Genomic DNA, 22,356 nt, shown 5'->3' on the forward strand with positions numbered 1-22,356 from the left:
CTTAAAAATAATGTAATTATAATATAATAAATGTCATTAGTAAACATAATACAATATATAATAAATAGCATAATATAAAATAACAAAATATAATTTACCATATAACAAGGTCAAAGGAGAGCAAAAGTATACAATCACTTGAAATATCCCCCAAAAGATATTTTATAAAATTCAATATTCATTTGTAATTTAAAAGAAAGAGTAAAATAGGGATTGATGAATGCTTCCAAAGTAAGAAGAAATTATATGTCTAAAAGAGAAAGAGGTAAGTGATAGACTTTAGTAACACTGGCAATAAATGCAGGACAAGATGAGGATGCCTGATATAATGTTAAAGAAAAAGTATTATGTAACATTGTGTTTGCAGCACTGATGAGTTCAGTGAAAAGAGAATCTCATAGAAAAGAGTATCTCGTTCTTCTTAATGTATGTACACGTGTCCATTGCATGAACATAACAGCTTATTTAACCAATATGTTACTGATCTGCATCTGGATTTCTAGGTTTTCATGCAATTTTATTATGCACAGTTGCTTCAAACACTAGGACTTCCTCTTATGTTTATATCTTTTGAAAGAAACAATATCTCCACAGACGATTTATCTGTGCTGGCTGCTAGCTGACTTTGGGTACTTCTCAGTTCTTCCCTTTACCTTCCTAGTCAATATGAAAAGGGAAGGCAAGAAGGTCTCCTGTTTAGAGACTGTAAAGGTAGGTCTTGGTGATAAAGTCTTGGTGGTAAAGGCTAAAAGTATTAACCCAGAACAAATGTTTTTCCAGCTGTAACTGTGTGTGATTCCCTTGGCTTGATTCCGTAGAGGATGTAAGACAAGACTGTAGAATCTGCCCTCAAAGTGCTTCCAGTAGGATGAGCTAAGTCAAGTATGGTGGCATATCTAATTCAAGACAAACTATAACGTCTCCTTTTCTCTCCTGGCAAAACTTGGTGGAGTGAATGTAGAAGTCACTGTATGCTTTAAATTAAAGCAACACAATAAATCTTGTATTGGAAGGTGCTTATTCTGGTCTCTTTGTGGAGACGAATTGGAAATTGTCTAGAAGAAGGAAAATTAGGTTAACCAAAGTTAAACTCATAAATAATTGAGCATTAATTAAATATCTGTGGTCTGTGTTTCTCTTTGATCATAATTTCTCCCAATTTATAGACCTCTTTGATACCTGATTAATCCTTGTCAAAGATGCAGTTAACAATGATTATTACTGTGTATTAGGTTTTGCCTGGGCCCTGAAGAAACTATCCTAAATCACCAGCTATGATTGTCACTTGATTTCCTCACAGAGAACAATCAGAACTCCTTGTCTTAAGTGGCTTGGGATGTGAAACTAGTTAGTCTCTTAGATACTGTTAGAGGACCCTACAGAGCCCATTGGTGAAAGTTTGGAAAGCACTGGGCTTCTTAAGATTGATTCTTGTAGTGCTTCAGGAAAGATCACTGAACCAAAAGGATAACGGTGTTTCTGGTTCTGTTGTTAGTGTTCTCCATGGAAACATTGCTGAAGCTTCTGGACTCAATTTCCTTCCCCATGTGTGAATGTCACTGAAAAGATCCAACTCCATTCTATCCCCATGTAACTTCAGAAACTAAGCAAAATGAAGACTCAAAATTCATTTCAACTAATGAAATGAATATATAACGTAGAGTGGAACTGGGAAAATACCTGGTTTAAATTCTGGAAAGTACCAACTATACAATTCTGGATAAGTTGCTTCATCTTGCTTAGTCTAATTTAATGCCCATCTCACAGGATGTTATGATGATTAATTTAATATCTTTATATAACGTACAGTGTTATGTAATTTCTTCTTCGTTTTCTTGAGTAAATTCATATCCTTAAGCAACTCACTGTAAACAATAGTTACTTACTTGCTTAAATTACTCTTATCTTCTATTATCAGCTGAATTGTGTCCTGCTCAAGTTAATATGTGGAAGTCTTAACCCCCAATACCTGGTAATATGACTGTATTTGGAGATAAGGCCCTTAAGTAGGTAACTGAGGTCAAATGAGGTCAAATGGGTGGGCTCTAATCCACTATGACTGGTGTCCTTATAAAAAGAAAATATTAGGACACAGACATGCACAGAGAGAAGACCATGTGAAGACAAAAGGAAAACATGGCATCTACAAACCAAGAAGGGATACTTGAGAAGAAATCAATCCTGCTGACACCTTATCTCAGATTTCTAGCCTCTAGACCTGTGAGTGAGTAAATTTCTGTTGTTTAACCTCCTCAGTCTCTGGTACTTTGTCATGGCAGCTCTAGGAAACTCATACAACTTTTTATGGCCTCCTTGTCTCAAGTTGAAAGTTCAATATTTGGCATCATAGCTAGGAAACAAAAATATCATCTACATTCCTTGTTGTAGTCTTTCTTCCCCATTCTCATTGCTAGTAATTTCCATATTTGGGTCTCTTTTCTCTGCCTTGTAAACAGAGCGTTACGCTCATTTCTGGTCTTACTGCTAATATACAGTAAATGTGCAGATACCGTATAGATTTTGGAGAAGTGCAGCATATAGTTGGCACATGTGTGTATGTGTGTGTATTCATATAATTTATACTTTTTCTCTCTTTTCTTCCTTTGGTGTGAGCTAAGATTCTCTGCTTTTGTGACGAGTACTCCTGAGTACTAATCCCTGAATTTAATTCACCAAAAATTGCCAAAAATAATAATAATATGGGGAAAGAGAGAGTGATAGAGGGAGAAGAACAAACAATCAGGCAAGGGCACTGCTGTGAATTATTAGGGTCTTATTAATAAGATTATGTTAGTCTAGAGGAAATGACCGTAAATATCATCAGTGAGCCCAGTTGGTCTTTACTGACTGCTAGACACATCCCCGAGTTCTGTTCTTAGTCCCCAACTGTATGATTACTACTGTCTGGAAGTATCATTTGAACAACTAAAGTCACTTAATGGAAAAGGAATATGTCTTTAGAGAGTCAACAGTAATTTTTCTATCTGATTAAAAAGGAATGTTGACTGTCTGGCAACCTCAGTCATATTTGTAAGCAGGAAAGCATTGGCTATTAAAAGTGGATGATGTAAAGTGATGAACAGAAACTTTGGCGATAGGTATACCTGTATTTAATTCTCACTTCTACTGCTTGGTAGCTGGATAGCCTTAGGCAAGTTTCATACCTCCCTGAAATTGACTTAATTCAGTCTGTAAAATGGCATAATAACTTATTATAGCATCCTTTTAGGAATTTTAAATCAGTTCTTGAAATAAAAGTACACAATATATAGACAAGTATGGATTCCTCGATAGGTGTTTGACCTTTCATTTCTCCAGTATCCCACCCGCATCAAATAAAGAAAAATACTTTTTTAAAATTTACGAATATTTCATTGTTCTAAAGTTAAAGCCATAAAAATAGAAATAATCAAATGGCCTACTATCATACCATTAGAAGAAAAAAAAAGTGTTCGTGAGAGTTCCATATTAGAATACAAATTTTCCTTAGGCACCTGTTTATGTATGCTATTCTGCTCTTTACAATAAATAATTAAATTTAAAAGACTTAATTCCTCACTTTTAAGACCTTATTAGTTTACAAATTACATATTGACCTATGCTAAATTTTATACCGACCCATGCTAATGAATTCAGTACAGAAAACAAAAAACACTGCACTCAAGCAAACTACATATATATATATATATATACACCCACACACATATATATATATACACACACATATATATATATATATAACTTAAATGCATTTATATCCTACCATGTCTCATAAAGCATTGTGGTAACTCACCTGAATACAGACAATCAAATATAATGGCAAAAGCACTTAATATAAACAGGGCCAAGGAAACATAGACAGAAGATGAAGAAAAGATGAGGGAAATGTGAACAGGAGGACGTGTAGTTAATCGAGTTGTATGTTTTGACCTTAAGATTCTCTGTGTGGGGACTTCCCTGGTGGCACAGTGGTTGGGAATCCTCCTGCCAGTGCAGGGGACATGGGTTCGGGCCCTGGTCTGGGAATATCCCACATGCCGCGGAGCAACTAAGCCCGTGCGCCACAACTACTGAGCCTGTGCTCTAGGGCCAATGAGCCACAACTACTGAAGCCCGCGTGCCACAACTACTGAAACCCCAGTGCCTAGAGCCCGTGCTCCGCAACGAGAGAAGCCACAGCAATGAGGAGCCCGCACACCACAATGTAGAGTAGCCCCCACTCGCCCCAACTAGAGAAAGCCCATGTGCAGCAACAAAGACCCAACACAGCCAAAAATAAATAAATTTATTTTTTTAAAAAAAAGATTCTCTGTGGATAAAACAACATGTAAATAATTGGTTACAAAGCCACATTATTTAAAGGTGCCAGACTGCACATTAACAGTCTGACACAAAGGGACAGCACAGGAAAACTATTCAAAGATAAAGATTTTTAAATCTTTGCAGTTTGAAACCTTTTAGAGCAAGTGTAATGAGCTCGACACACATTTCAACACTCCACATGTTAATCACATGTTCAAAGCATGTCTCAAAGTCATTGGAAATAGTTGCTGTCTCTGTCTCTGATATGTAAAACAGATCTGTGATGTGTAAAACTCAGGAGGTATTGATATCCACTTTTTGGCATCTGAACAGGAAACAAAGTTGTTTCGCAGTGATAATAAAGAATGAAGTAAATGCAACAGTGAAATAAAAGACAAAGTACTGAGGGAATGTATTAACAAAACGAATCCAACTAAATTCTGGTGACCTGGGGCCTACGATTGTACACACTGCATGGAAATACCCCAGCCTAAATACTGGCATAGGAGGAAGGGTACTGCTAAGCCCATCACAGTATAATCCTTTTAAATGTCCCTTTCAAGGTTGTCTCCACTCAACACTGAGTATAGGAAATCTTCCCATCAGGCAGAAACACTGGCTGCGCAATGATTGACCAAGAAATTAACACACTAATGAATAAATGATGCTAATTTATTTCTATCCCTGAGAACGGGAAACAGCACACACTCTGTGTCAATGGTATGTCCTCTTTCCCACTTTTCTAAATGGTCAATTATGTTTTCCCCTTCATTGCTTTATATCATGTGTGGCAGGCATGATGGGAAATGGCTACCAATGGTTCTGTTATTGATTTCTACCTTCCTTTCACTGTGGCTAAAGAAGATACTTTGTATGATTTCAGTTTCTTAAAAATGTATTGGTACTTGTATTGTGGCGTAACATATGGTCTTTCCTGGAGAATGTTCCATGTGTACTTGAGAAAAATGTGTATTCTGCTGTTGTTGAGTGGAGTGATCTATATATGGCTGTTAGGTTTAGTTGGTTAAATGTGTTATTCAGTCCCCCTACCTCTCTACTGATCTGTCTAGATGTGTTATCCATTATTGAAAGCAAGGTATTGATCTCCAACTATTATTTTAGAACTATCTATTTCTTCCTTCAATTCTGTCAATGTCTGCTTCACATATTTGGGGGATGTTTGGTACATATATGTTTATAGTTGTTATATCTCCTTGATAGATTGAACTTGTTATCAACATATAGTGGCCTCCTTTTCCTCTTGTGATAGTTTTTGATTTAAAGTTTATTTTGTGTGATATTAACGTAGCCATCCCAGATCTATCTTCCTTCCTTCCTTCCTTCCTTCCTTCCTTCCTTTTTCTCTCTCTCTCTTTCTTTCTTTTTGTTACTATTTGCATGGGATATTTTATTCTGTGCTTTAACTTTCAACCAACTTGTGTCTCTTGAAATCAAGTGAGTTTTTTGCGGACAGCATATACTTGGATTATGGATGTTTTTAAGGTCCACTCTGCCAATATTTATCTTTTTATTGGAGAGCTTAATCCACTTTTTCAAAACTTACTGATGAGGAAGAACTTAATTCTGTTTCCTGGTTGTTTTCTGTATGTCTTATGCATTTTTTGCCCCTCATTTACTCCATTACTGACTTCTTCTGTGCTTAGCCGATTTTGTTGTAGTGAACTCTTGATTCCTTTTTCATTTCTTTTTGCATATAGTCTATTGATATTTTCTTTGTGGTTATCAAGAAGATTACATTTACCCTTCTAAAGTTCAACCAATATCATTTGAATTGAAACCAACTTCAATAGCACACAGAAACTCTGTTCCTCTACAGTTCCATTCCTCCTCCTTACATTATTGTTGTCACAAATTACACCTTTATACTTTGTGAGCCCAATAACATGGATTTATGATTATTTTATGCATTTGTTTTTTCAATCATGTAAGAAATAAAAAGTAGAGTTACAAGCCAGTAGCACAATACTGGCTTTAGTATCTGCCCATGTATTTATCTTTACTGGAGATTTCTATTTCTTTATACAGCTTCGAGTTGCTGTCTAGTGTCCTTTCATTTCAACCTGAAGGTTCAATTTAGCATTTGTCCTAGGGCAGTGTTAGGAAGTTGTAAAACAAACGCCCTCAGCCTTTGTTCATCTGGGAATGTGTTAATTTCTCCCTAAGTTTTGAAACCAGTTTGGCCAAATATAGAATTCTTGGTGGACAGTTTTTTTCTCTCAGCACTTTAAATATGTCTGGCCTCTTGCTTCCGTGGTTTCAGATAGGAAATTAGCTATGAACCTTTTTGAGGATCCCTGCTTTGTAACAAATTTGTTTTTTCTTTCTCCTTTGGGAGTAAAGATTCTTTCTCTGTCTTTTGGCATCTGAGAGTTTGATTATACTGTTTCTTGTTGTGGCGTTCCTTGAGTTTCTCTTAGTCCTGAAATCAGGCAAAGATTTACAGCAAGCAAACACATACTGAACCAGGGAAGAGGCAATTTGAAAATGGCAGGAAAGCTTTGTGGCATTTTTACTTGCCCTTGCCCCATCTACTCTTAGTGTAGTGATGGTCTTAAAGTGGTGGGGTCTTAATGCAGTGATAGTCTTAAAGTAGCAGCAGACCATTCCTAGTATGGGGCCCTCAATCCTGCTTCAGGAGAGAGCAGAAGAGACCATACTCTCGGATTATTATGTGTATCTGTTCTAACCTGTCTGGGAGCTACCTGAAGGACTGACACAAGATGCTTATCTCTGTCTTAGCTAACCTGGAACACAGTCTGGAAAAGCAGCGGTCATTGCTCAAAAAAAGTGCAAGGTGAACTAACAAAGCAGAGATGGCTGGGGCAGAAGACTGTGCATTGAAATACAATAGACCACATAAGATGCAGGAGCAAAAGTTGGGGGAGATTCTTTGGGAACTTAGAACATACAAAAAGTATGTGTCCAGAGAAATTAAGAAAGCCACATGCATACTCAAGATAAGATGCATGTTCTGAAAACACCAGAGGAGTCTCTAAGCTTTTACCATGGGCTGAGCCCTGACCTCAGTGCAGGTCAGCTAAATGTTGAAGGAGTGATCCAGCAATCTGCACAATGGGGAGAGGTGTGTGGTTTTGAGTGTGCATGTGGATGTGCTTGTGTATATTTGTTTTTGTTTGTCTTAGGTGTGGGAATTCAAGGACATCTCTGTCAAAACATTAGCTAAACATGAACTAAAGGAACAGAGACTTCAGTGCCTACATACGATAAGGAGTACACTCATTGCAAAACTAGTTTGGAAAGGCCCCTAAACAAACAGACTACTACAGCCTTCAACAATCCAAAGCCCAGAAAACCCTGGGAAAGTGGGAGAATCTGATTTCCATAGACACCACATTATAATATTTGAAAGCCAAATGTTCAACCAAAAAACTCACAAGGTATACAAAGACATGGAAAAGTATGGTCCATTTAAGAAAACAAATTAATTGATGAAACCATCCCTAAGGAAGCCCAGACTTTTCTCCATTGCATATTCTTGCCTCCTTTGTCATAGATTCATTGACCATAAGTGCATGGGTTTCTTTCTGGGCTCTCTATTCTGTTCCAGTGATGGATGTTTTTGTGCCGGTACCATACTGTTTTGATTACTGTAGGTTTGTAGCACAGTCTGAAGCCAGGGAGCATGATTCCTCCAGTTGTGTTCTTCTTTCTCAAGACTGTTTTAGCTATTCAGGATCTTTTGTGTTTCCATACAAACTTTAAAATTATTTGTTCTAGGTCTGTGGAAAATGCCCTTGATATGTTGATACAGACTGCATTGAATGCGTAGATGTCCTTGGGTATGATGGTCATTTTAACAATATTAATTCTTCCACTCCGTGACCATGGTATATCTTTCCAGCTGTTTGTGTCATCTTTCCTTTCTTTTATGAGTGTCATATAGTTTCCTGGGTACAGGTCTTTTACCTCCTTAGGCAGGTTTATTCTTATGTATTTTATTCTTTTTTATGCGATTGTAAATGGGATTGTTTCCTTAATTTCTCTTTCTGATAGTTCACTGTGAGTGTATAGAAATACAAAATTTATATATAGAAATCTATTGTATCCTTCAAATTTACCAAGTTCATGTTTGAGCTCGAATAGTTTTTTTGATGGTGTCTTTCAGATTTTCTATGTATCATGCCATCTGCAAACAGTGACAGTTTTACTTTTGCCTTTCCATTTTGGAGTCCTTTTATTTATTTATTTTTTCTTGTCTGATTGCTGTGGCTAGGACTTCCAAAACTCTGTTCAATAAAAGTGGTGAGAGTGGGCATCCTTGTCTTATTCCTGATCTTAGGGGAAATGCTTTCAGCTTTTCACCATTGAGTATGATAGCTATGGGCTTGTCATATATGGCCTTTATTATGTTGAGGTATGTTCCCTGTATGCCCACTTTCTGGAGAGTTTTTACCATGAATGGATATTGAATTTTTTCAAAAGCTTTTTCTGCATCTATTGAGATGATCGTATGGTTTTTAGTCTTCAGTTTGTTACTGTGATAATAAGAGACCTAAGACAGCTACAGAGGCTAAGTGACCTTTCCTTCCCTCAATGGGTAGGTATCCTTGTTCTGCCTTCTAATTGAGTTAGTATCTGAGTAAAGAACTGCCAGGTGTCATTTAGTTCACAATACACTGCTGTGGCAATATAGAAATGAATTTGCCTAAGTCATTTGGCTTTTCTCAATTATAGTAAATGAATATACTGAATGAATACTTCAACTTAAGGAAATGTTCTTAAAAATATATTAATGTAGGCAACTTCAGTGGAGAACTGAAATCAAAACAAAGCATTCAGATAAAGGGTTGAAATAAAAGTACACTCAGTTGTATCCAGTTTCCTCTTGTAAATCTCTCTTTTTAATTTGAGTGGACAGTCACTTGAGAATATCTGACTTGCGGCTAAGGAAATCTAAACCTTCTTGGCCACACTGTATTCCCTTAGGTCATTTAATAAAGACACCAGTTGGGTTGCTGAAAAAAGCGTGGGAAAAATCAATCCCTCACATCCAAAGGGCGGCTCTTGAAAATATGTGTGTTGTTGTAGTTATTTTGCTCTTCTGGCCTCAGAAGTTCTAATCTTAACCTTAGCCCCTCATGGAGAGAGACTTTGTAAACCAATTCCCACATTACTCATCATGTGACCGTTGAAAAAGAGCAACCCAGCTCTTTTCCTGTGCTTTCAACCAGTTATCTTCTTCAAAAATCTGTTTGGATTGTTATACCTTAATCTTGCCTGGCAAGGGACTTATGGGAAGGTTCTTATTGTTTGAAAGTTTGGTGCCAGTATCTGCAAATAAAGAAGAAAGATGTGTTTATCAAACATCCCAATAGTGAAGGTGTGTGAAAGCAACTTTTGAAAAAGTTAATCTGTCACAGTTTAGCCGTATTATTACATTTTATTTTATTCATTGAAAATAAACAATTATCAATGAATCCTTTCTAGATTTTCTAGTTTCCCAAAGTTCCCTGTATTCACATTCTAAGAGGAAAAATGGTATTTTAAGTCACTGCTCTCCACCTTACGTTATTTATAATCACTCCTCATGACCTCTTCCTTCCAAGAAACTTGATCCTGAGAAGTGTCCTTTGTTTGTCTTTGTGGAATAAGTGATGAGGATGCATCCTGGAGACCTGTGAGATGTTCAACTTGTGGCATAATGAAACTAGGATGGAGAGTTCTGGAAAGATCTGGAAAGGTGGCTGGTAGAGTGTGGCCAGATGTGGGAGAAGAGAGATGTACAGAGAGGGGGAGAGGAAATTTTCAGAGGGAGAAAATGAAACAAATAATTAAATAAGTTTTGTTGTGTGGTGTGGGACGCAAGCCTTTCTCTCCCCCTTTCCTTCACAATGTCTTCGTTAAAGACTGTGTTTTTCATTAGTTTTACTAAGATAGGATTTGCCGTTTTGTTTGGGTACTGAGAATGGACCCATGGAAACAGTTACATTTGGGTTATCTCTGACTGTCTTTAATGAAGAACATAAATATTGGCCACACTATCTATGCACATGCTATCACCATGCCTTTTTTGTTCTCTGTTCATATATCTAAGTCCTCTTCTTTCTTTAAGGTCAATCTCAAATCTCATCTGAAATGTACATTTATTGATAGATTCAACCCATAATGAACTGTCCCTTCTTTGTCCTCCTTAGGCTCTGATTATTTACAAAAACTCATTTTTGAACTTAGAAACTGTCCAATATGATATATTAGTTATTTCACCAGCATATGTTATATCCTCAACACAATTATACGCTTTTGTGGGGCTGGGATCATACATTCTGTAATTTTTCTCAGTACTTACACTTACTTTGATAAAAAGCGCATTCATTCATCTAAACATCATTTATTGGGTGTTAATTAAATATCTCAACTCAGTAAATATTGTTTGAATGAATGCATGCATGAATGAGGGAGTGTGCAATAGGTAGCCTAATGTACCGCCCAGTGTGAGAAAACCAAAAACATAAACACAAAAGCAAGCCAAAAAGTGGACCAGGACTTTCTGTAAAATATCCTGCTTTTTGTTGGATGATGCCATGAAAATCAAGATGCTCCTGAAAGGTCTTAATAGCTGACCAAGAATAGTAAACAATTGAAATTCTCTCAGGCTTCTTCAACCCTATCACTGGACACATTTATACCTCTCAGGAATGGTATTAAAAGAAGAGATTAATAAAGCTTTTATAGATGAGTTGATAAATCTCTAAAGATTTAAGTCTTCATTGCCTCCTAGGTTTTCTCTATTTTGGGTTTCCAAAAGATTTCAGTAAACCACAGGATAATTAAAAATTAGACATTATCTTTCTTACCTTGACGTTTTTTGATGGTAAACACCTTTTTATTGTCTCCATAGTGCTGCCCAATTTCCACCAGTACAGTACTTAAGTGAATTTTGCTCTGGATGGTGGGATATAGAAGATGTAAACGAATTGTTTGTATATGTTTTAGAATTCTTCAAAAGGGCCTGGCCATGGAAATGCATTGAATATTACTTAAATAACTAAAGTAACTTCCTCAGAATTATTATTCTGTTCTGGTTAGGATACTATCTGCCCTGGTTTGTTAAAATTTCCCTTTAGAGTGGTTTTAATTTTGTTTCTGATAGGGTCCTAGGATTTATTGCCACACCCATCCTGCATCTGTTTTTCTTTGAATTACTCTCCTTGCAGTTTCTGATTCATACAGGGCCTTACAGGTTAGTGACAACCTGGCCATCACAACGCTGGAAAGGAGAGGCCTACTTTTCAGAGGTGTTGCTGTTTTCTGTACCTGAAGGTTTTCAAGAGATATCAATCTTCCTCACCACCGCCCTTGGCCCTCTTAATGGACTAAGCAGTTCCTCATGAAATTTCTGTAGGATATCTGTACCAACTTCTCAATATTGTTCCATCCTGAGTCTATAAATTCCTGGCCACAAGGTAATGTTAGATTTCTTGCTCCAGCCCCTATTTACATAAGGCCTATACTAAGGAACGGAACCCACAGACATCAGTCCGCTCTTCTTTCTCTGGATTTAATTTCTCTGTTACTTTCTGAAACATGCAGGTGTTCCTTTCTTTCTTTTAATCTCAGCTATGTGCTTTTAACTTTTTCAAAATTGACCCAGAATTTACATGTGTCTCCAGTAAGAGTACATTAAATTGAGCTTAGTCTGCTATTCTACTGGCATATTTGAGATCCAGATAATTTGCTACTTAACTGGATTCAATGACCTGTATATTTCAGGCATCTAAAACTCACCATGTTCCAAATATCCCTCCTTATAGTTAGTAATTTTCTTGGGAATCTGGATGAGATTAAATGGAATAAAGTTAGTGAGTGGCCCAGGAATGCCTGAAAGTTTGTTTGTCAGAGTGGCCAGGGAAAGTTAAGCAAGGAAGAAAAGCAAATGAAAAACAGAATCACATTATTATGGCTGAGTTTACTCCCAGGATTCCATGCAGAGCTCTCTGTAGAGCTGCGATGGGTTATAACTTATGCCAGAGCTCTACGTGGGGCTGACACCGTCTCATGCCAAGCTCTCAGTTCTGGGCTCACGTCATCTCTGGTCCACTCTGTGGAGTGGAAACTTTGGAGGAATGGCCAATGTGTTCCACGGCGTAGGAAGAGGGAAATTGTGAATGTGACTTTCTAAATTGTGGAGGAACTAAGCATTGTAAATGTGCCGTGAACTATGTTGTTTAATTTGACCAGTCAGATCAATGACTTTCCCCTTGAATGAAATGCTGCTACGTATATGAGCAGAAAAACAAAACTGGTATAAGGAATAGATAGCTAGTGGGAAGCAGCCGCATAGCACAGGGAGATGCGCTCGGTGCTTTGTGACCACCTAGAGGGGTGGGATAGGGAGGGTGGGAGAGAGGGAGATGCAAGAGGGAGGAGATATGGGGACATATGTATAACTGATTTACTTTGTTATAAAGCAGAAACTAACACACCATTGTAAAGCAATTATACTCCAATAAAGATGTTAAAAAAAAAAACTGGTATAAGGAGATGGAGAGACTGGGAGTCTTATTTTCCCACCAATTAACTTTGCCTCTGACCATGACCTTCCCTTTGAGTCTCCTAGACCTTGGGGATGATCGCAGCCCCTTGGGTTGGGTGACGGCAACCCCATCTTCACTAGAACCTCTATAGTTAACTTTGATTTTTCCCACTCCGTCTATCCATCCCATGTATGCAGTCAGACATTTGATCTTGGACTTTTCCTGACAAAGTATGCTTGAATATAACCATTTCTTTTCACTCCCACTGCTACTGCTATTGTCACTGCCTTAACTAGGGCTTTATCTTTAAGTTCTTTATATAAATATATAAATATCTCTATATAAATATAATATACAAATAAATAAAATATAATATTAATTCTGATGATTTTAAAGTCTTTTCTTGATAAAGACTTTTCCTGATAAAGATACACAATATCTTATATAAATATTTTTGTATTATCTGCTCTTTTCTTAGAATTTTAGCCATATGATTCTATCTCTTGGTTTGTCTAGAACTTTTTGATTGAATGCTGGCTATTTTATTTGGCTTTTTTTGTTTTTCTCAGTGGAAACGTTGTTTTGCTTCAAAATATTTTATTCTACCTGGAAGTAGCAAATCTTCAAATTACAATTTTTTAAATGCTTTCAAATATCAATACTATAGGTGTCACAAAATCTAGAAAAATGACATTTAAAAATGAACTACTGCCAGATGTGTCTCTATAAAGCTTTTCCCCCACTCTTTTAGCTATATATTCTTTAACTGCCTCCTCATATGACAGTTTATGTATTTTCGAAATAAAATTTTAAGAAATAAACTTTGTAGTTTTTAGACATAGATTTCTTGTAACATGGTTGATTAGAATTTGCTTCTAGTTATTAATAGTTTAGAAAAGTTTATTTCAGCTTCACAATTTATTATTGATAATGTCACATTAATTTTCATTGTTAACTTGGAGAAAACCTCTATGGATTACTTCCTCATAAGTATTTACTATTATAAATGCATTACTGATTTCAGTACTGCTATAGGTTTGTGCATTACAGGGATTCTGATAAAATACTCATTCACACCATTCCATTACACACATTGTTGATGGAGTATATTCATTCATTCATTCATTCATTCATTTTTGGCTGTGTTGGGTCTTCGTTGCTGTGTGCAGGCTTTCTCTACTTGCAGGGACTGGGGGCTACTCTTTGTTGCGGTGCACAGGCTTCTCATTGCGGTGGCTTCTCTTGTTGCAGAGCACGGGCGCTAGGCACGGAGGCTTCGGTAGTTGTGGCTTGCAGGCTCAATAGTCGTGGCTCACGGGCTCTAGAGCGCAGGTTCCGTAGTTGTGGCACACCGGCTTAGTTGCTCCGTGGGATCGAACCCTTGTCCCCTGCATTGGCAGGTGGCTTCTTAACCACTGCGCCATCAGGGAAGCCCCTGGAGTATATCCTTGACAGAAGAAAATTTCCGTTTTGACTAAGCATTGATGAGAACTGAATCTTTGACTTATCTTTCACATGCCTGATGATTGAAATAATTTTCCACAGAATAGCTTCTGGTTTTGTACTTTTCAGTTCTTTTTTTCTTCTTCAAACGCACATGCTTTGAGAGCTGTGAAGTGCAAGACATGGCTATATTGTAAGGTGGTTTTTGTCCTTATGCTTCTGTGTCTTGTGCTAGGTTAAGTCAGTAGAGTAGTCAGTATGAGTACTGGAAGTTATTCCTGTAATGGGATAGTATATAGTCAATTACATATGGCGGTGTCTGAAAATCACATAATAGCCTCACTTAAAACATCTCCTTAGGGCTTCCCTGGTGGCGCAGTGGTTGAGAGTCCACCTGCCGACGCAGGGGACACGGGTTCGTGTCCCGGTCCGGGAAGATCCCACGTGCCGCGGAGCGGCTAGGCCCGTGAGCCATGGCCGCTGAGCCTGTGCGTCCAGAGCCTGTGCTCCACAACGGGAGAGGCCACAACAGTGAGAGGCCCACGTACCACAGAAAAAAGAAAATCTCCTTAGCCAGATTTCAAAAAAGCCTGTGGCCATTCCAATATGATCCAACATAACGGAATATGATAGAAGGAAAATTGGCAAAGAAAGAGACGCTGGTCTTACCTGATGGAAGTTAAAATATCTCACTTTTGACAATTTTGCAAAAACTTATAATTCCATGAACTAATTTCTAGGGTTCTTCATAGGACCTAAAAAGGAACCCATAGAGTTGTGGAACAACAATAGAAGCTGCTGTGATGAGAAGCCCAGGCACCGCAACAAAGAGTAGCCCCCGCTCGCCGCAACTAGAGAAAGTCTGCACGCAGCATTGAAGACCCAACGCAGCCAAAATAAAAATAAATAAATAAAGATAAATAAATTTATTTTTAAAAATGTAATACTCAGGTTTGAGGCATGAGAAATATGATGAGGAGAAATTAGCTAATCCTTTCAGAACTTTTAAAATATCAAACTCAGTCTCTAAGATTTTAGCATTATATACAACATCGGTTACTTATTAGTGGTTTGGGAAGGCCAATTTAAAATTTTCTGATCTTACTGTATTGAAATTCACGGCCCTAATGTTTTCCACATTGACTATATGAATGATGAAGTAAAGTCAATCATGTATTTCCTTTCCAACTGGGCAGAAATCAAAATTTTGAAAAGTGTTTGGACTACTGACTTTTGATTTCTTCTAAGGCAAGTGTATAGGTAATTTTTATTCCCTGATTAGGAGAAAAATGGTGGAAGAGGGCAGGGTTAAGAATTAAGATTTCAAGAGCGTGAGAGTTAGACGACCAACCAGAGTTCCTAAGGTTCGGTGCCTGTAACTGTCGCCGCCGCTTAAGCCTGTCAAAGCAGTGGTACGGCTGCTGCCCTCGTACTTGCTACCTCTAGAAATATTCTTGCCAGTAGTGGCGGCAGCGGGACTCAATTACCCCCTTTTCTCACTCTCTCCAGAAGCTCCAGATGGCGTCTTCTGTGGGCAACGTGGCCGACAGCACAGAACCAACGAAACGTATGCTTTCCTTCCAAGGGTTAGCTGAGTTGGCACATCGAGAGTATCAGGCAGGAGATTTTGAGGCAGCTGAGAGACACTGCATGCAGCTGTGGAGACAAGAGCCAGACAATACTGGAGTACTTTTATTACTTTCATCTCTACACTTCCAGTGTCGAAGGCTGGACAGATCTGCCCACTTTAGTACTCTGGCAATTAAACAGAACCCTCTTCTGGCAGAAGCCTATTCGAATTTGGGGAATGTGTACAAGGAAAGAGGGCAGTTGCAGGAAGCAATTGAGCATTACCGGCATGCATTGCATCTCAAACCAGATTTCATCGATGGTTATATTAACCTGGCAGCCGCTTTGGTAGCAGCAGGCGACATGGAAGGGGCAGTACAAGCTTACGTCTCTGCTCTTCAGTGCAATCCTGATTTGTACTGTGTTCGCAGTGACCTGGGGAACCTGCTCAAAGCCCTGGGTCGCTTGGAAGGAGCCAAGGCATGTTATTTGAAAGCAATGGAGATGCAACCGAACTTTGCAGTAGCTTGGAGTAATCTTGGCTGTGTTTTCAATGCACAAGGGGAGATTTGGCTTGCAATTCATCACTTTGAAAAGGCTGTCACCCTTGACCCCAATTTTCTGGATGCTTATATCAATTTAGGAAATGTCTTGAAAGAGGCACGGATTTTTGACAGAGCTGTGGCAGCTTACCTTTGTGCCCTAAGCTTGAGCCCAAATCATGCAGTGGTACATGCCAACCTGGCTTGTGTATACTATGAGCAAGGCCTGATAGATCTGGCAATAGACACCTGCAGGCGAGCTATTGAATTGCAACCACATTTCCCTGATGCTTACTGCAACCTAGCCAACGCTCTGGAAGAGAAGGGCAGTGTTGCCGAAGCAGAAGAGTGTTATAATACAGCTCTGCGGCTGTGTCCCACCCATGCAGACTCTCTGAATAACCTAGCCAATATCAAAGGAGACCAGGGAAACATTGAAGAGGCAGTTCGCTTGTATTGTAAAGCATTAGAAGTCTTCCCAGAGTTTGCTGTTGCCCATTCAAATTTAGCAAGTGTATTGCAGCAGCAGGGAAAACTGCAGGAAGCTCTGATGCATTATAAGGAGGCTGTTCGAATCAGTCCTACCTTTGCTGATGCCTATTGTAACATGGGAAACACTCTAAAGGAGATGCAGGATGTTCAGGGAGCCTTGCAGTGTTATACTCGTGCCATTCAGATTAACCCTGCACTTGCGGATGCCCACAGCAATCTGGCTTCCATCCACAAGTATTCAGGGAATATTCCAGAAGCAATTGCTTCTTATCGCACTGCTCTGAAGCTTGAACCTGATTTTCCTGACGCTTATTGTGATTTGGCTCATTGCCTGCAGATTGTCTGTGATTGGACAGACTATGATGAGCGAATGAAGAAGTTGGTCAGCATTGTGGCTGACCAGCTGGAGAAGAATAGGTTGCCTTCTGTGCAGCCTCATCATAGTATGCTCTATCCTCTTTCTCATGGCTTCAGGAAGGCTATTGCTGAGAGCCATGGGAACCTCTGCTTGGATGAGGTCAGTGTCCTTCATAAACCACCGTACGAACATCCAAAAGACTTGAAGCTCAGTGATGGTCGACTGCGTGTAGGATACGTGAGTTCTGACTTTGGGAATCATCCTACTTCTCATCTTATGCAGTCTATTCCAGGCATGCACAATCCTGATAAATTTGAGGTATTCTGTTATGCCCTGAGCCCAGATGATGGCACAAACTTCCGAGCGAAGGTGATGGCAGAAGCCCATCATTTCATTGATCTTTCTCAGATTCCATGCAATGGGAAAGCAGCTGATCGCATCCATCAAGATGGTATACACATCCTTGTAAATATGAATGGTTATACCAGGGGTGCTCGAAATGAACTCTTTGCTCTCAGGCCAGCTCCTATTCAGGCAATGTGGCTGGGCTACCCTGGGACCAGTGGCGTGCTTTTCATGGATTATATCATCACTGATCAGGAAACTTCACCTGCTGAAGTTGCTGAGCAGTATTCTGAGAAACTGGCTTATATGCCCCATACTTTCTTTATTGGTGATCATGCTAATATGTTCCCTCACCTGAAGAAGAAGGCAGTCATCGATTTTAAGTCCAATGGGCACATTTATGACAATCGGATTGTGCTGAATGGCATCGACCTCAAAGCATTTCTTGATAGTCTCCCAGATGTGCAGATTGTCAAGATGAAATGTCCTGATGGAGGAGACAACGCAGACAGCAGTAATACGGCTCTTAATATGCCTGTCATTCCTATGAATACTATTGCAGAGGCAGTTATTGAAATGATTAACAGAGGACAAATTCAGGTAACAATTAATGGATTCAGTCTTAGCAATGGACTGGCAACTACCCAGATCAACATTAAGGCTGCCACTGGAGAGGAGGTTCCCCGTACCATTATTGTAACCACACGTTCTCAGTACGGGTTACCGGAAGATGCCATTGTGTACTGTAACTTCAATCAGTTATATAAAATTGACCCATCTACTTTGCAGATGTGGGCAAATATTCTGAAGCGTGTTCCCAATAGTGTACTGTGGCTGTTGCGTTTTCCAGCAGTAGGAGAACCTAATATTCAACAGTATGCACAAAATATGGGCCTTCCCCAGAAGCGTATCATTTTTTCACCTGTTGCTCCTAAAGAGGAACATGTTCGGAGAGGCCAGCTGGCTGATGTCTGCTTGGACACTCCACTCTGTAATGGACACACCACAGGGATGGATGTCCTTTGGTCAGGGACACCCGTGGTGACTATGCCAGGAGAGACTCTTGCTTCCCGAGTTGCAGCTTCCCAGCTCACTTGTTTAGGCTGTCTTGAGCTTATTGCTCAAAATAGACAAGAATATGAAGACATAGCTGTGAAACTGGGAACTGATCTAGAATACCTGAAGAAAATTCGTGGCAAAGTCTGGAAGCAGAGAACATCTAGCCCTCTGTTCAACACCAAACAATACACAATGGACCTAGAGCGGCTCTATCTACAGATGTGGGAGCATTACGCAGCTGGCAACAAACCTGATCACATGATTAAGCCTGTTGAAGTCACTGAGTCGGCCTAAATAATGACTGTGTGCACAGGAGAATTACCCTGTACCTGAGCCTCAACCTTCTGGGGGAAAGGGAACTACTTTTTCCTTATCTGTACAATACCATGCTGCAGATGGGTGACAGTCAATGATAAGAAATAGCACAGCCAGACTTGCTTCCTGCATGATCATGATCACGATAGGGAGAGACACAAGAGATGGGAAACTGCTGTTCCACAAGGAGTCTCCATAGAATTTTGCAGCAGCCAGGTGTCTGGAAGGTCTGGAAGGTAAGTCTGGAAGGTCTGATCTCCCTTGGTCTTCCATGGGATGGATGGTTAGTGTGGAGGGGAGATAGAGATTGCCCAGCCGTTTTGTGATTATCATGGATTGATCGAGTCTTCTGAATTAATATTTTTCTTTATATTTTGGGTATTGGAGCTTTTAAAAATGTTTGGTTTTGGGTATTTGTATTCATGTGAAGTGTGTATGATTCTCTTGAGATAAGCTTTTAAGCTAAAATATTCCTTGTTTTAGTTTCTGAACTCTACAGATAAATGGGGACTTTGCTGGTGTAGTCTTTTTATAGGTTTTATAAACCACTTGAGCCTATATCAGTCATTTTAGTGTCTGACATAATGTTTGGAACTATCAGTGCTTTGTTGGTTTATAGATGATGGCTTAAATTCTTTTCCTGGTCCGTTTCCTTCTTCCCTTCCCCCCACTTTAAAAATTCTCCTGTAACTTGGCTAACAAAAAACCAAGTCTGATTCAAAACCTCCCAGAGTGTTTCTCTTAACCGCATCATCTGGTGCCAAATGAAGATTCTTAGGAGCGATTATTAATTCTGAAGGGCACAGTTGTGGTACTGTCACTGATGATAATAATAATGGATTTTTGGCCTAGAGTTTTGACCTGTTTCACCAGTGTTTTACCGTTGGCTGCCCCTCTATGCTGCTTCCAAAAGTGATAGTGTGTGTTAAGATTTTTACTTTCATTTCTAATGTTTGTTTGTTTGTTTTAGTGAGTCCTGTTCTTCCTTTTTCTTTCAGCAGAAATGAAATCCCAGGTAAGTATAAGTATTCAAATATTTGATCAGTAAGTCACAGTTATCTCCAGTACATTAAATAACTTTCATCAAAAAACATGTTATAGGTAAAAAGCTCTGAAGGACCAGCTATGTATATGATAATTATGTTTCAGACCTTCTAGGGTATTATATATAATAACTTGTCTTCTGGACGTGGTCTTGAAGTCTTTATGGATTCAGTCTCAGTAGTAGCGAACTGCACTGCTACTTGGTTTGGAGTACAAATTAGACTTTAGCCCTCCTGGAGGTTGAGTTTTTGGTATTGAAAACCATAGGAATGAAATTATTGTATTTCAACAAAGGATCGAGGGCTTGAGGCTTAGACAAGGCAACATACGTGTGGGAAGCAGTCAGCCTTGAGGGCAGGTAAGGACATGCCAGGCATGCGGCCGCTGCTCGAAGGGACTGTCCCTACTTGTTCCCCTCCTTGTTCCATTCCATGGGAGATAAATCACCAGGGCCCAGAGGTCAGAAAGAATGTAAAATGAGACAAGCAAAGCTGTCTCCCCCCTGCACATGCATGTTATTTTTGATGCTTCTGGGTTTATGGGTTTCCTCCCAGGGAAGTTAACCTTGAGCCGAGACAGTCTGTAGATAATGTAAACCACCATCTGGCAACCTTCCGATTTCTAGTCTAGATAATCTGCAACTGTAGCATAATAAAATTTGCCTTGCAGCCATCAGTTGTCTTGGTCCTTCTGACCCCATCCGTCGGTGCTACTTCAGTTCCTTACCCCTTCCCTTCCGACCCTGGGCGGTGAGATCCTCTTTCTCCGGCTGGTCCGCGGCAAGTGGCACTCGAACAGGGACCTGAAGCGTGAAGGCAATTAAAAGAAAAAGAAAGTGCAGGTAAGAGAACCCTTATGCAAAATATGTGTGGCCACCAGTAAAAGTGGAACTAATAGAGGCATAAGGCAATAGTCAGAAGTAAAATAAGATGGGGCAAAAGGGCTCAAAGATGTATGAATTATTTGCTCAGGTTTTACTTTCGATGCTTAAAGCTCGGGGTAATAAAGTTTCTACCTCACAGTTGACTGAATTTTTACAGCATATCCATGGTGTATCTCCCTGGTTTCCTGATGGCGGCTCTGTTGACATAGAAATCTGGCAGAAAGTTGGAGAAGATTAAAAAATTATTACAAGTCTCGAGGGCCTACTCATACTCCTGTTGTTACATATAGTTTGTGGAATCTGATAAAAAATATGTTTAGATTCTTCTCATGATAGTGTTGATTTGAATGTAAAGTCAGAAAAACATAAGCCTCTGACAGAAGGAGAGACTGTATTATCAGCTACTGTGTCGCCACTTCCTAAACCGAAAGAGCTAATTAATTTAAATATTTTAGATGAAGAGGAACATTTTGACTTAACAGATGAGGCTTGTAAACATAAAAGAGAGAAATATCCTGAGGATGATTTTCTAATGGCTGTGATAGAGAAGTCAGTGAAAAAGCTGCAGGTTAATAAGGACTGTCTTCCTCAAAAATCCACATCTGTAAAAATGCTGAGTCCCTTGCAGCGCGCTGTACAAGGAGCAATAAAACGAGGAGAAGATCCTATTTTCTGTTGTCCCGTCATAGAAAGACCTGATCCTAATAATCCTCAACAAGCTACTAGGGAGCATCAGGCTCTCCCTTTGAAAGTTTTGAAAGATTGAAAATCTGCCTGTGCTCAATATGGGCCCACTGCTCCTTTTACTACTGCTATGGTTGACAGGAGAAGCTCTTCCCCCCGCTGATTGGAAGTCTATTGCACGAGCTTGTTTAAATGGTGGAGATTATTTAATATGGAAGTTTGATTTTTATGAACGGGCTGCTGAACAAGCAGAAAAGAATGCTGCCCATAATATTCCAGTTGATTATCATATGCTGATTGGGGAAGGACAATATCTTTCTTTACAAGATCAATTAACTTATCCCTTTGTTGCTTGTCCTCAAATAAATCATTTGGCATTACAAGCCTGGAGGAAATGACCTTCTACACACAAAACTGAGGATCTTTCAACAATTAGACGGGGACCTGATGAACCATATGCTGATTTTGTAGATAGGTTGTCACAGGCGGTGGGGAGACTCATTGTGGACGGACTCACTGGTATGATTGTAGTTAAGCAACTTGCTTTTGAAAATGCTAATAATGCGTGTCAGGCTGCGATTCGACCTTGGAGAAAACGGGGAACATTGGAGGATTATATTCACCTTTGTGCAGACATTGGGCCTACTTATATACAGGGTGCTGCTGTGGCTGCAGCATTAACTAAAGTGGGGTTTAAAAACAATCAAAAGAAAACAAAGACTTGTTTTAAATGCGGAAAGGCAGGTCATTTTGCTAGAGAATGTAGATCTTTTAATTCTAACCCTAGTCCTTCCTTCCCTACTC

General features: G+C 39.3%; 2 protein-coding genes across 2 annotated transcripts in view; one reads left to right on the plus strand and one right to left on the minus strand.

Annotated features, from left to right (window-relative positions):
- Nucleotides 1-22,356, minus strand: part of LOC125961815 (metabotropic glutamate receptor 7-like) — a 122,223-nt gene that overhangs the window by 21,055 nt on the left and 78,812 nt on the right. The window lies entirely within an intron of this gene.
- On the plus strand, nucleotides 15,726-20,289 carry LOC125961803 (UDP-N-acetylglucosamine--peptide N-acetylglucosaminyltransferase 110 kDa subunit-like). The gene is made up of 2 exons (XM_049700825.1): nucleotides 15,726-19,177; nucleotides 19,912-20,289. The coding sequence occupies exon 1, from the start codon at nucleotides 15,780-15,782 to the stop codon at nucleotides 18,918-18,920; it is 3,141 nt and encodes a 1,046-aa protein (XP_049556782.1). The 5' UTR covers nucleotides 15,726-15,779; the 3' UTR covers nucleotides 18,921-19,177; nucleotides 19,912-20,289.

Source organism: Orcinus orca, chromosome 17 (assembly GCF_937001465.1).
Source record: "Orcinus orca chromosome 17, mOrcOrc1.1, whole genome shotgun sequence".
In the NCBI taxonomy this organism is placed as follows: domain Eukaryota; kingdom Metazoa; phylum Chordata; class Mammalia; order Artiodactyla; family Delphinidae; genus Orcinus; species Orcinus orca.

What these genes read in the sequence shown, in the direction of transcription:
- LOC125961803 (XM_049700825.1), top strand. Translation starts at nt 15,780, where the DNA reads ATGGCGTCTTCTGTGGGCAACGTGGCCGACAGCACAGAACCAACGAAA.